The sequence below is a fragment of the Sceloporus undulatus genome, chromosome 4 (assembly GCF_019175285.1).
Source record: "Sceloporus undulatus isolate JIND9_A2432 ecotype Alabama chromosome 4, SceUnd_v1.1, whole genome shotgun sequence".
NCBI lineage: Eukaryota > Metazoa > Chordata > Lepidosauria > Squamata > Phrynosomatidae > Sceloporus > Sceloporus undulatus.
In genome coordinates this window covers 59,222,627-59,237,760 of record NC_056525.1, presented here as the reverse complement: position 1 = coordinate 59,237,760, position 15,134 = coordinate 59,222,627, and the positions used below count along the sequence as shown (strand labels likewise).

Here is a 15,134-nt window from a genome sequence, read left to right as displayed (position 1 = left end):
AATGCCATTTGAAAGTCATTCAAAACAGACTGTTCCTGGTATCCTCTGTTGTTATTTTTGCAATTTAATTTCCCTTTTAAATGGTCAGGAGTATTGTGAACAATAACAAGCATTGTTTCTTCTGTATGGAAGAGATCTAATTTGTAAGGCATTCTGGCTCTCATTGTTCATGTCTGATCACCTCCATTCATTCTTTCTGTTCAGTTTTGCAGGAATTCTCTACAGAAGAAAGAGATCCAGTGAAGGGTACGGAGGGATGGGGAGTGATGTTTACTTGCAGCCCACCGCCACATTATCCTGGTGAGAAACTAGCCATATATTAAAAAGGAATGGTTGGAAATACAGTACCAGTATTCAGGGAGTAATTTTTGAAGCATTATACACTGATATGATCATATATATGGATTGGTTCAATAATTTGGATAAAGCAGTTTCTTTGTAATTACATTCACTGCATTTTAATTGCTTGATCCACTGTCCTTGCAAAATAGTGGGGAAAAGCTCATGTTATTTCTACAAGGGCATGGTTAAGTAAGGCTCTTAATATGGCAGAAATAGACTTTCTATTGCAGAAATGGATAAACAAATGCACTCTCTCTGGAGGAAGAATGGAGTACATTTTAAAGTCTCACAATCTGATAAAATAGCATAATGGGGTCTGTTTTGTAACTCTGTTCTTTTAGCAATAAAATTACAGAAACATGTCTTGGTCAATGGAAAGAAAATGGAGAAAAAGGGGAAAAAAAGCACAAAGCCCTTTTCAGTTTGATTGCTTTTTCTTCTTAAAAATAATATGTGCCCGATTGTTATAATTGTTATGATGACAATAGAAATATAGATCAGTCAATTGAAAAGCAATTCTGAAAAATATAAATTGCCCTGTTCATCTCAGGGTGTCTCTGGCAATGAATTTTGTGGCAGTGAAATGGGTTCTAATGACCAGTGCTATAGTCTATGTGCTAGAAGTATTACATACCTGGAGCAATTGTAGTTCTTTTTTGTATCTAGGCAAATCTGTATTTGAGTATTTCAGATATGGAATATAAGTTCACCTCTAATTCCTGCCATACTGGTTTTGATAATCAAGTAGCTGCATAATAATTAGGTGACTGAACTCAATGTAGAGAGGCAGAACTGAAGTGGGAAGGAGTGAAGAAATGAAGGATTTTTGATGAGGAGCATTCTGAGAGCTTTGGGTTGAACAAATATCCTTAATTTGTCTTTGTTCATAAGGCAGTAGAGGGTATGTGTATGTACCCTCAAGTCACCTGTTGACTCTTGGCAAGCCCATGGGTTTCATAGGGTTTTCTTAGGCAAGGAATGCTCAGAGGTGGTTTTGCCAGCTCTTTCCTCTGAAATATAGCCTATAGTGCCTGGTATCCATTGGCAGTGTCCCAGCCATGTATTAACTAGGGCTGACCTTAGTACAGATTTAATTAATAGCAACTTGATATAGCTACTTTCCAGCCTTGGAAATAACCCACTTGGGTTAATCTTCTAAATATCGTCTAGGGGACATGAATGTCTTTTTTGATAAGTCTGACACTATATCACAGAAAAGCCAGTGTTTCACACTGTTCTTGTCTATCAATTTGCATACAGGAATTGAATACCGCTGGTTTGTGAATGAGTTCCCCAACTTCATTCCAACAGATGGAAGGCGCTTCATCTCACAGACAACTGGAAACCTTTACATTGCTAAAGCAGAGGCCTCAGACCTTGGCAACTACTCCTGCTTAGCCACTGGCCACATTAACTCCTTTACAAAGAGTGTTTTTAGCACATCTTCTCAGCTCAATCTTATCAGAGAAGGTCAGTGCATGAAGAATACAAAGCAATGGAGCACACAATAAACAAGTGCTTTTGAGGGGTAAAAACTAGCTCTAGCTCAGGGGTGGGGAAAATTCAGCTCCTGGGTAACATGTAGCCCCCATGGCAATTTTTGTTGCCATCTATTAATTCCCTGAGTATTTTTCCCAAGTGCCCTGTAAGGGGCTGTTGGAGTAGTTTCATCACCTTTACATGAGGCCCCAGCCATTCAAGATGTAAGAGGAGTCTTTTTTTTAAATACAGCAAGTAAATTGGAAGTGAAAAAAGCTCTGCCCTGGGCATAAAATGGTATCAGGGGTGGGGGTGAACTTTTAAAAAATTATATTCATGCCTCCTAGATGACATTTGGGGCAAAATAATTAATTTTTTGTGGCGGAGAGGAAACTACAAGGTCTCCTGGGGCCAATGCACCCCACCAACCCCTGCTATATCTGGAGGCATTTCTAAAGCAGGATGCATTACTTCTGACCCATCAAACCAACATATCCTACTGTATAGTACAGTCCGTCCTCATTATACGCGGATTTGGTATACGCTGATTTCAACATATGCGGACTGAAAGGAAGGAACTTTTTTTTACCTTCACTTGATGTCAACAAGGCTGAGAAGCACTCTGGGGCAGGGGAGAGGCCTTGGGGAAGAGCTCTAGCACCAGGGAAACATTCTCTATTCCCTCCTCATGTGGCTCGGGAGAGGAAGTTGGCGCTACTCCCAGGAAACAGGAAGAAGGGAGCTTGGGGCTTGGAGCTTGCCCTTCCTTGAGTCCCTGGCTTACTGAAATCCCACCACCTCTCTTCCCCATAGGAATCAATCCAAAAACAGGGTTTAAAGGAAGCAGATGAGAGCCCTATGGGTCTGCAATTTGGGGGTGGAGAGGTGCTTTGCTGTGGATGCTCTGCAATCTCTCTCTCTAGTCCTCTCCATCCTCTCCCTTCCCCTTGGAATCAATCCAAAAAGGGTTAAAGGAAGCAGATGAGAGCCCTATGGGCCTGCATTGGGGGTGGAGAAGTTGCTTTGCTGTGGGGATGCTCTGCATTATCTCTCTCTCTCTCTCTCTCTTCCTCTCTCTCTCTCCCCATCCTTCTCCCTTCCTATAGAAATCAATCCCAAAACGGGGTTTAAAGGAAGCAGATGAGAGCCCTAAGGGTCTGCATTTGGGGGTGGAGAGAGAGAGGAGAGAGATTGCAGAGCATCCCCACAGCAAAGCAACCTCTCCACCCCCAAATGCAGACCCATAGGGCTCTCATCTGCTTCCTTTAAACCCTGTTTTGGATGATTTCTATGGGGAAGGGAGAAGGATGGAGGAGAGAGAGAGAGAGCAGAGAGAGAGATTGCAGAGACATCCCCACAGCAAAGCAACCTCTCCACCCCCAAATGCAGACCCATAGGGCTCTCATCTGCTTCCTTTAACCCTGTTTTTGGATTGATCCTATGGGGAGAGAGGTGGGGATTTCAGTAAGCCGAGGGACTCAAGGAGAGGCAAGCTCCAAGCCCCAAGCCTCCCTTCTTCCTGTTTCCTGGGAAGCCGCGCCAAACTTCCTCTCCGGCGGAGGAGGAAGAGAGAATGTTTCCCTGGTGCTAGAGCTCTTCCCCAAAGCCTCTCCCCTGCCCCAGAGTGCTTCTCAGCCTCGCTGACATCAAGTGAAGGTAAATTTAACTGAGGACTTGAGCATACGCGTTTTTTTATACGCGGTGGATCCTGGAACCAAACCCCCGCGTATAATGAGGATCCACTGTATGTATGTATAGTGGCCCACAAGTAGCTCAATAAATCTTTCTTCTGTTCTTCTGTTCTAATGAACTACCAGAATAAGAAGGTTGCTGAGCATTTTGCAGCTGCTATACCTGGTTGATGAGTCACATTTGATTTAGAATCATAGAATCAAAGAATCACAAAGTTGGAAGAGACCACAAGAGCCATCCAATCTAAGCTCCTGCCATGCAGGAACTCATAATCAAAGTATCCCTGACAGATGGCCTTCCAGACTCTTGTTGAAGCACAAGTCTTAAAGTTTTAATCCTGTATTGTAATGGCTGTAAAATACCTCCAGTACAGTGGGGCTTCCTTGTCTGCAGGCTTGCCATCTGTGGGCTTGAGTATCTGGGACACCACTATTAGGGAGAACAGGACTTGAGGTCCCCTTTTTTTGGTATCCACAGGGGGGTCTGGATACCGAGGTCTAACTGATTTATACTATAGAATAATGGAACCAAGAATTGGGACATGGAAGGACTGAAAAGAATCAGAAGCCACTGATATCAAGTGGTGGCTTAGATCTAGTATTAGATGCCTGTAGCTGGGCTAAGCACATTTCCTTTCCTTTCAAGGAAAGCCTTTCAAGCTCCTTGGATATGCTTCACAGAAGATCAGGGGCCCCTACTGAATGAAGTGACCTGTGGTATGCCGGAAGAAGAAGATGTTGTGTTTTGCCCCATTCAGATATAAAATATGGGTGGGAAAATCTAGGGTTGTTTTTCAGGTTATCCGATTTAGTACATGAATGCAGTGAGCAAAACCATCTGCCCTCTTCTTCCTTCTCTTGCTATGGCTTGGATCTTTTCTCCCAGTCTACTTGCAAGACAGTGAGTGAGCCAGGCTGTGGAGAAGATTGCTTGAAGCAATGGATCATATCATGGTCAAGAAGCAGAGAGGAGGATATGGTTTCCCTTCTCTCACCACACATGTTTAATCTCACTAAGAGGAACTATATTATCTCCATCTTCTGCTTTATATGTGAGCAAGGCATACAGTTGTAGTCTGACCTTTATCAGGGAGCATTTTTGCCTGTCATGAAGTTGTGGGAAGGAGAAGATTATAGCAGTATATTTTCTGTTATTTCTACTACAGTACATTCACACTCATGTGGTCCTCACCAATCATATAATTTTTGTCCTTCAATCTTCATAATTATACAGTGGACTCTTGTTATATGCTGGGATTTGGTTCCAGGATCCCCCATGGATAACAAAATCTGTGGATGCTCAAGTCCCATTAAATATAATGACATAGCAAAGTGGTGTCTCTTTTAAAAAATGGAAAATCAAGGTTTGATATTTGAAATTTATCCTTTTTTGAACATTTTTAAATGGTGGATGATTGAATCTGTGTATAAAAAAATCTGTGTATAAGAAGGGCCAACTGTAGTACTGTAACTGCTATGGCTGCATCCTTTGAAATCCTAGGATATGTAGTTTGATGAGGCACTAGAATTTTTTGACTGAGAATTCTAAATGTGTGTATGTGCTTTCAAGTCATCTGTTGACTTATGGTGACTCCATTAATTTCATAGGGTTTTCTTAGGCAAGGAACACGCTTCCCTGAACTCCAAACACAGGATTCCATAAGATGTTGCCATGACATTTGAAATGGAATCATAATATTATTGCTATGAAGTGGGAAGAACCTGGGACAGCAGTCATTTTTTAAATGCTCATTACACTTAAGACAGGAGAGTGAAATGTCTGTCGGAGGTAACAGGTTCAGTTCAGCAGTTGACACCGCATTCCAAATTAAAAGTATCATATGAATTTGACTATCCAGTATCCTCCAGGCATAGTTTCAGTGCTCTTAACCCCTTTGCAATCTCCTTTCCACAGATTCTAGACCATATGCCCCAACCATTAAAGCCAAGTTTCCTTCTGACACTTATGCTCTGGCTGGGCAGGTGGTGGCTTTGGAGTGTTTTGCCTTTGGGAAGTAAGTAGTTGTATTAATTATCCTCCTGGCAAAAATAGAAATGTTGCAGATCTGTAAAAGCACAAGTATGATTAAAAAGTCTTTGCTTTCAAAAATCAATAATGCAGAACTGGAAGAAATGAGGGAGCTACCATTTTAAATAATAGAGAACCTTTAACCTGCCAATAGTTATCAAATTGTAAGTATTTAACCTACATTGTCTCAAACATACCATATTTGATGCTACTGCACTTATCTTCCATTCCATTGCATTGCAAAAGTACATTAGTTGATTTGAGCTAGTAAACTGTGCTGCATTTGCCTTTTTCATGAGCTAAATTCATACTAATTTGAATGTGTTTTTCTCTATATTTTGATTGTCTTTGATTATAGGATAATAAATTTCATTAGGTTTGGGCTAGGGTTCACTGTGGTTTGGTTTATTCTGGACTCTGTTGTTAATGGTAAGCATTTTTACTGGAATTTACTGGTGCTACAGCTAAGGAAAATTATTTTCTTGACCACATCTCTTAGAATCCCCAGCCTACAATCCACCCAGAACTCTAACATTCCAAAGATAAGGTTATTCTATTGCCCTTAAAGACTGTAGTGCCTTTTAATAGAGGGTTTCTTTTGTAATCTAGCCCTGTCCCTCAAATAAAATGGAGGAAGTTGGATGGTAGCCAGTCCTTCAAATGGATCACAACTGAGCCCCTCCTGCGATTTAAAGAGGTTGGTTTTGAAGATGAGGGCACTTATGAGTGTGAAGCTGAGAACATCCAAGGAAAAGACACCTATCGGGGTCGCATCATAATCCAAGGTAACCCAACCCAGCAGGTTTTCTTTTACAAGATACAACTTGCTATTTATTATATGTCCATCCTTCAAATGCTCATGCCTCCTGTACTGATAACCACAAAGGCCTATACGTGTTTAATCTGAACAGTACTTTAGCTTAGAGGTGTGATATTCAAACTTGGGTCTCCAGATATTGTTGTATATGCTGGTTGGGTCTGTTGGAGACTGAGATCCAACAGCATTTAGGGACCCAAATTTGAGAGCCACTGGCCTAGAGCAGAGCTTCTCAGTGTTGTTAAGCTACCCTCTTGGCTCTTGAGCCACATGGAAATGCATATGGAGACCTGGACTAGTGTCCAATATATTTTTTCTTATTCATGATATCATGCATAGAAGGGGGGGAATGAAGGTTCAGACAGCAATTATTAACTGGTGAGCAAGTTTTAGGGATGAGGCAATTCTGAATGAACCACAAACTTAAGTTCAGTCTCAGTAGCCTATCACACTGCAGAGCTGGATCAAGAATAATCCATAGCCATTTTTTAAAGCTAGCTTTTATCCACATTTTGTAAATGAAATGTCCTGTGCCTAGGGATGGAAGAATCTGAAAGTTTTGTTTTCTCCCACATCCACCTTTTTAAACTTCCTTATTTTCCAGTGCTAAATAGGAAGCCAGTCATTTGCTTTTTTTATTTTCCAAAACTGAACAGAAAACTCTCTCTCATTTCTACTGACCAAATTCAATACATACAGCTGTTCACAGCATGGGAAGTACCATATTGGACAAGCCTCCCATATAGGTGTTAAAGATGAAGAACCTCTCAGAGAAAAAACAAAAAACTGAGATTACAATGCGAACTCAGAACTACATACCTGATGGACATCATGGCTAATCATATCCATTATATTAAACACTCAAACCCTAGGCCTAGATGGATGAATGTGTCAGTTTTGTTTTTTCCTACATTTGAATTGTTTAAATTTCACATGCTTTCTGTGAGACTCTGGAAATACTCTGGCCAAAGATCCACAACAAACTTCAGGTGAAACAGAAAATTTATTGATAGAACTGGAACAAAGTATTCTTGCCACGTCTTTGCCAAAACTGAAGACCCAGAATGGAATCAGAACCTTAAGATTCCCTCCAGCCCCTCCCACTGAATTGTTTCCCTTTGATGTAAAACCCCTTTCTTTGATCTGTAAAAGTAAGGAGGGGGGTTTTGACCATTTGGTTCCTGGCTTTCCTATGGCGCAGAGATCTAAGGCTGTATACCGGATTGGGCTCAGATTCTCAATAGCCCCTCATAAATTACCTGCTGCCAGGTCCTATGACCATCCGGCTCGTTCCCCATGGAACCTTTCCCCACTCGTTCCAATGTTGCTGCCTGTTTGGTTAGGCTCTATCTATCTATCTATCTATTCATCTGTCTATTCTTCTATCCATCTATCTGTCTGCTTGTCTGACTGTCTGTCGGTTTATCTATCCATCTCTCTATCTATCTATTTATCTATCCCTCTATCTATCTATCTATCTATCTATCTATCTATCTATCTAGCAGAAATATATCGGATTGGTTCAATAATTTGGATAAAGCAGTTTCTTTGTAATTACATTCACTGCATTTTAATTGGCTTGATCCACTGTCCTTGCAAAATAGTGGGGAAAAGCTCATGTTATTTCTACAAGGGCATGGTTAAGTAAGGCTCTTAATAGGGCAGAAATAGACTTTCTATTGCAGAAATGGAAAAACAAATGAACTCTCTCTGGAGAAGAATGGAGTACATTTTAAAGTCCACAATCTGATAAAATAGCATAATGGGGGTCTGTTTTGTAACTCTGTTTTCTTTAGCAATAAATTACAGAAACATGTCTTGGTCAATGGAAAGAAAATGGAGAAAAAGGTGGAAAAAAGACAAGCCCTTTTCATTTGATTGCTTTTTCTTCTTAAAATAATGATATGCCCGATTGTTATAATGTTTATGATGACAATAGAAATATAGATCAGTCAATTGAAAAAGCAATTCTGAAAAAATATAAATTGCCCGTTCACTCAGGGTGTCTCTGGCAATGAATTTTGTGGGGCAGGAATGGGTTCTATGACCATGCTATAGTCTATGTGCTAGAAGTATTAACATACCTGGAGCATTGTAGTTCTTTTTGTATCTAGGCAAATCTGTATTTGAGTATTTCAGATATGGATATAAGTTCACCTCTAATTCCTGCCATACTGGTTTTGATAATCAAGTACGCATAATAATTAGGTGACTGAACTCAATGTAGAAGAGGCAGAACTGAAGTGGGAAGGAGTGAAGAAATGAGATTTTGATGAGGAGCACATTCTGAGAGCTTGGGTTGAACAAATATCCTTATTGTCTTTGTTCATAAGCAGTAGAGGGTATGTGTATGTACCCTCAAGTTCACCTGTTGACTCTTGCAAGCCCATGGGTTTCATAGGGTTTCTTAGGCAAGGAATGCTCAGAGGTGGTTTTGCCAGCTCTTTCTCTGAAATAGAGCCTATAGTGCTGGTATACCATTGGCAGTTGTCCCACCATGTATTAACGGGCTGACCTTAGTACAGATTAATTAATAGCAACTGATAAGCTACTTCCAGCCTTGGAAACCACACTTGGGTTAATCTTCTAAATATCGTCTGAGGGGACATGAATGTCTTTTTGATCAGTCTGACACTAACACAGAAAAGCCAGTGTTTTACACGTTCTTGTCATCAATTTGCATACAGGATTGAATACCGCTGGTTTGTGGAATGAGTTCCCCAACTTCATTCCAACAGATGGAAGGCGCTTCATCTCACAGACAACTGGAAACCTTTACATTGCTAAAGCAGAGCCTCAGACCTTGGCACGTCCTGCTTAGCCACTGGCCACATAACTCCTTTACAAGAGTGTTTTTAGCACATCTTCTCAGCTCAATCTATCAGAGAAGGTCAGTGATGAAGAATACAAAGCAATGGAGCACACAATAAACAAGTGCTTTTGAGGGGTAAAAACTAGCTCTAGCTCAGGGGTGGGGAAAATTCAGCTCCTGGGTAACTGTAGCCCCATGGCAATTTTTGTTGCCATCTATTAATTCCCTGAGTATTTTTCCAAGTGCCCTGTAAGGGGCTGTTGGAGTAGTGTTCATCACCTTTACATGAGGCCCCAGCCATCAGATGTAAGAGGAGTCTTTTTTTTAATACAGGAAGTAAATTGGAAGTGAAAAAAGCTCTGCCCTGGGATAAATGGTATCAGGGGTGGGGGTGAACTTTTTAAAAATTAATGTCATGCCTCCTAGATGACATTTGGGGCAAAATAATTAATTTTTGTGGCGGAGAGGCAAACTACACAGGTCTCCTGGGGCCAATGCACCCCACCAACCCCTGCTATATTGGAGGCATTTCTAAAGCAGGATGCATTACTTCTGACCCCTCAAACCAACAATCCACGTATAGTACAGTCCCTTCCTCATTATACGTGATTTGGTTATACGCTGATTTCAACATATGCGGACTGAAAGGAAGGAACTTTTTTTTACCTTCACTTGATGTCAGCAAGGCTGAGAAGCACTCTGGGCAAGGGGAGAGGCTTGGGGAAGACGCTAGCACCAGGAAACTCTCTCTTCCTCCTCCTCATGTGGCTTCGGGAGAGGAAGTTGGCCTACTCCCAGGAAACAGGAAGAAGGGAGGCTTGGGCTTGGAGCTTGCCTCTTCCTTGAGTCCCTCGCTTACTGAAATCCCACACCCTCTTCCCCATGGAATCAATCCAAAAACAGGGTTTAAAGGAAGCAGATGAGAGCCCTATGGGTCTGCAATTGGGGGTGGAGAGGTGCTTTGCTGTGGGGATGCTCTGCAATCTCTCTCCTAGTCCTCTCTCCATCCTCCTCCTTCCCCTTGGAATCAATCAAAAACGGTTTAAGGAAGCAATGAGAGCCCTATGGGCCTGCATTTGGGTGGAAGAATTGCTTTGCTGTGGGGATGCTCTGCGATTATCTCTCCTCCCTCTCTCCTTCCCATCTCTCTCTCTCTCCCCATCCATCTCCCTTCCTTATAGAAATCAATCCAAAACGGGGTTTAAGGAAGCAGATGAGAGCCCTAAGGTCGCATTTGGGGGTGGAGAGAGAGAGAGAGAGATTGCAGAGCATCCCCACAGCAAAGCAACCTCTCCACCCCAAAGGAGACCCATAGGGCTCTCATCTGCTTCCTTTAAACCCTGTTTTTGGATGGATTTCTATGGGAAGGGAGAGGAGGGAGAGAGAGAGAGAGAGAGAGAGAGAGGAGAGATGCAGAGCATCCCCACAGCAAAGCAACCTCTCCACCCCCAATGCAGACCCATAGGGCTCTCATCTGCTTCCTTTAAAACCTGTTTTTGGATTTTCTATGGGAGAGAGGTGTGGGATTTCAGTAAGCCGAGGGACCAAGGAGAGGCAAGCTCCAAGCCCCAAGCCTCCTTCTCCTGTTCCGGGAGCACGCCAACTTCCTCTCCCGAGCCAATGGGGAGGAGGAAGAGAGAATGTTTCCCTGGTGCTAGAGCTCTTCCCAAAGCCTCTCCCTGCCCCAGAGTGCTTCTCAGCCTCGCTGACATCAAGTGAAGGTAAATTTAACTGAGGACTTGGAGCATACGCGTTTTTTTATACGCGGTGATCCTGGAACCAAACCCCCGCGTATAATGGAGGATCCACGATGTATGTAGTGGCCCACAAGTAGCTCAATAAATCTTTTCTGTTCTTCTTTCTAATGACTACCAGAAAAGAAGGTGCTGAGCATTTGCAGCTGCTATACCTGGTTGATGAGTCACAATTTATTTAGAATCATGAATCAAAGAATCACAAAGTTGGAAGAGACCACAAGAGCCATCCATCTAAGCTCCTGCCATGCAGGAACTCATAACAAGTATCCCTGACAGATGGCCTTCCAGACTCTTGTTGAAGCACAAGTCTTAAAGTTTTAATCCTGTATTGTAAGGGCTGTAAAATACCTCCAGTACAGTGGGGCCTCCTTGTCTGCAGGCTTGCCAATCTGTGGGCTGAGATCTGGGACACCACTATTAGGGAGAACAGGACTGAGGTCCCCTTTTTTGGTTATCCACAGGGGGGGTCTGGTACCGAGGTCTAACTGATTATACTATAGAATAATGGAACAAGAATTGGGGACATGAAGGACTGAAAAATCAGAAGCCACTGATATCAAGTGGTGGCTTAGATCTAGTATTAGATGCCTGTAGCTGGGCTAAGCACATTTCCTTTCCTTCAAGGAAAGCCTTTCAAGCTCCTTGGATATGCTTCACAGAAGATCAGGGGCCCTACTGAATGAAGTGACCTTGGTATCCGGAAGAAGAAGATGTTGTGTTTGCCCCATTCAGATATAAATATGGGTGGGAAATCTAGGGTGTTTTTCAGGTTATCCGATTTAGTACATGAAGGCAGTGAGCAAAACCATCTGCCCTCTTCTTTTCTCTTGCTATGGCTTGGATCTTTTCTCCCAGTCTACTTGCAAGACAGTGAGTGAGCCAGGCGTGGAGAAGATGCTTGAAGCAAGGATCAATCATGGTCAGAAGCAGAGAGGAGGATAGGGTTTCCCTCTCTCACCACACATGTTTAATCTCACTAAGAGGAACTATATTATCTCCATCTTCTGCTTTATATGTGAGCAAGGCATACAGTTGTAGTCTGACCTTATCAGGGAGCATTTTGCTGTCATGAAGTTGTGGGAAGGAGAAGATTATAGCAGTATATTTTCTGTTATTCTACACAGTACATTCACACTCATTTGGCCTCACCAATCATATAATTTTTGTCCTTCAATCTTCATAATTATACATGGACTCTTGTTATATGCTGGGATTTGGTTCCAGGATCCCCCATGGATAACAAAATCTGTGGATGCTCAAGTCCCATAAATATAATGACATAGCAAAGTGGTGTCTCTTTTAAAAAATGGAAAATCAAGGTTTGAATTTGAAATTTATCCTTTTTTGAACATTTTTAAATGGTGGATGATTGAATCTGTGTATAAAAAATCTGTGTAGAAGAAGGGCCAACTGTAGTACTGTAACGCTATGGCTGCATCCTTGAAATCTAGGATATTATTTTGATGAGCACTAGAATTTTTTGACTGAGAATTCTAAATGTGTGTATGTGCTTTCAAGTCATCTGTTGACTTATGGTGACCTCCATTAATTCATAGGGTTTTCTTAGGCAAGGAACACGCTTCCCTGAACTCCAAACACAGGATTCCATAAGAGTTGCCATGACATTTGAAATGAATCATAATATTATTGCTATGAAGTGGGAGAACTGGGACATCATCATTTTTAAATGCTCATTAAATTAAGACAGGAGAGTGAAATGTCTGTCGGAGGTAACAGGTTCAGTTTCAGCAGTGACACCGCATTCCAAATAAAAGTATCATATGAATTTGACATATCCAGTACCCCAGGCATAGTTTTTCAGTGCTCTTAACCCCTTTGCAATCTCCTTCCACAGATTCTAGACCATATGCCCCAACCATTAAAGCAAGTTCCTTCTGACACTATGCTCTGGCTGGCAGTGTGGCTTTGGAGTGTGTTTTGCCTTTGGGAATAGTAGTTGTATTAATTATCCTCCTGGCAAAAATAGAAATGTTGCAGATCGTAAAGCACAAGTTATGATTAAAAAGTCTTTGCTTTCAAAAATCAATAATGCAGAACTGGAAGAAAGAGGAGCTACCATTTTAAATAATAGAGAACCTTTAACCTGCCAATAGTTATCAAATTGTAAGTATTTAACCTACATTGCTCAAACATACATATTTGATGCTACTGCACTATCTTCCTCCATTGCATTGCAAAAGTACATTAGTTGATTTGAGCTAGTAAACTGTGCTGCATTTGCCTTTTTCATGAGCTAAATTCATACTAATTTGAATGTGTTTTTCTATATTTGATTGTCTTTGATTATAGATAATAAATTTCATTAGGTTTGGGCTAGGGTCACTGTGGTTTGGTTTATTCTGGACTCTGTTGTTAATGGTAAGCATTTTTACTGGAATTTACTGGTGCTACAGCTAAGGAAAATTATTTTCTTGACCACATTCTTTAGAACCCCAGCCTACAATCCACCAGAACTCTAACATTCACAAGAGAAGGTATTCTATTGCCCTTAAGAGCTGTAGTGCCTTTTAATAGAGGGTTTCTTTATAATCTAGCCCTGTCCCTCAAATAAAATGGAGGAAGTTGGATGGTAGCCAGTCCTCAAATGATCACAAACTGAGCCCCTCCTGCGATTTAAAGAGGTTGGTTTTGAAGATGAGGGCACTTATGAGTGTGAAGCTGAGAACATCCAAGAAAAGACACCTATCGGGGGCGCATCATAATCCAAGGTAACCCAACCCAGCAGGTTTTCTTTTACAAGATACAACTTGCTATTTATTATATGTCCATCCTTCAAATGCTCATGCCTCCTGTACTGATAAACAAAAGGCCTATACGTTGTTAATCTGAACAGTACTTTAGCTTAGAGGTGTGATATTCAAACTTGGGTCTCCAGATATTGTTGTATAGCTGGTTGGGTCTGTTGGAGACTGAGATCCAACAGCATTTAGGGACCCAAATTTGGAGAGCCACGGCCTAGAGCAGAGCTTCTCATGTTGTTTAAGCTACCCTCTTGGCTCTTGAGCCACATGGAAATGCTATGGAGACCTGGACTAGTGTCCAATATATTTTTTCTTATTCATGATATCATGCATAGAAGGGGGGGAAGGAGGTCAGACAGCAATTAATAACTGGTGAGCAAGTTTAGGGATGAGGCAATTCTGAATGAACCACAAACTTAAGTTCGTCTCAGTAGCCTATCACACTGCAGAGCTGGATCAAGAATATCCATAGCCATTTTTTAAAGCTAGCTTTTATCCACATTTGTAAATGAATATGTCCTGTCCTAGGGAGGAAGAATGCTGAAAGTTTGTTTTCTCCCACACCACCTTTTAACTTCCTTATTTTCCAGTGCTAAATAGGAAGCCAGTCATTTGCTTTTTTATTTTCCAAAACTGAACAGAAAACTCTCTCTCATTTCTACTGACCAAATTCAATACATACAGCTGTTCACAGCATGGGAAGTCCATATGGACAAGCCTCCCATATAGGTGTTAAAGATGAAGAACCCCAGAGAAAAAAACAAAAAACTGAGATTACAATGCGAACTCAGAAACTACATACCTGATGGACATCATGGCTAATCATACCATTATATTAAACACTCAAACCCTAGGCCTAGATGATGAAGTGTTCAGTTTTGTTTTTTCCTACATTTGAATTGTTTAAATTTCACATGCTTTCTGTGAGACTCGGAAATACTCTGGCCAAAGATCCACAAACAAACTTCAGGTGAAACAGAAAATTTATTGATAGAACTGGAAACAAAGTTATTCTTGCCAATCTTTGCCAAAACTGAAGACCCAGAATGGAATCAGAACCTTAAGATTCCCTCCAGCCCCTCCCACTGAATTGTTTCCCTTTGATGTAAAACCCTTCTTTGATCTGAAAAGTAAGGAGGGGGTGTTTTGACCATTTGGTTCCTGGCTTCCTATGGCGCAGAGATCTAAGGCTGTATAACCGGATTGGGTCTAGATTCTCAATGCCCCTCATAAATACCTGCTGCCAGGTCCTACGTGACCATCCGGCTCGTTCCCCATGGAACCTTTCCCCACTCGTTCCAAGTGTTGCTGCCTGTTTGGTTATGATCTAATCTATCGATATCATTCATCTGTCTATTCTTTATCCATCATCTGTCTGCTTGTCTGACTGTCTGTCGGTTTAGCCTATCCATCTAATCTATCCTATCTATCTATCAGATCCGTAC

General features: G+C 41.5%; 1 protein-coding gene across 4 annotated transcripts in view; it reads left to right on the top strand.

Annotated features, from left to right (window-relative positions):
- Window positions 1–15,134, top strand: part of CNTN2 (contactin 2) — a 91,836-nt gene that overhangs the window by 46,860 nt on the left and 29,842 nt on the right. For all 4 annotated transcript variants that reach the window (XM_042465223.1, XM_042465222.1, XM_042465224.1 and 1 more), the window contains exons 5-8: window positions 205–300; window positions 1,603–1,812; window positions 5,428–5,527; window positions 6,151–6,326. In XM_042465223.1, the coding sequence (XP_042321157.1) occupies window positions 205–300; window positions 1,603–1,812; window positions 5,428–5,527; window positions 6,151–6,326 (582 nt within the window). The remainder of the gene's footprint in view (window positions 1–204; window positions 301–1,602; window positions 1,813–5,427; window positions 5,528–6,150; window positions 6,327–15,134) is intronic.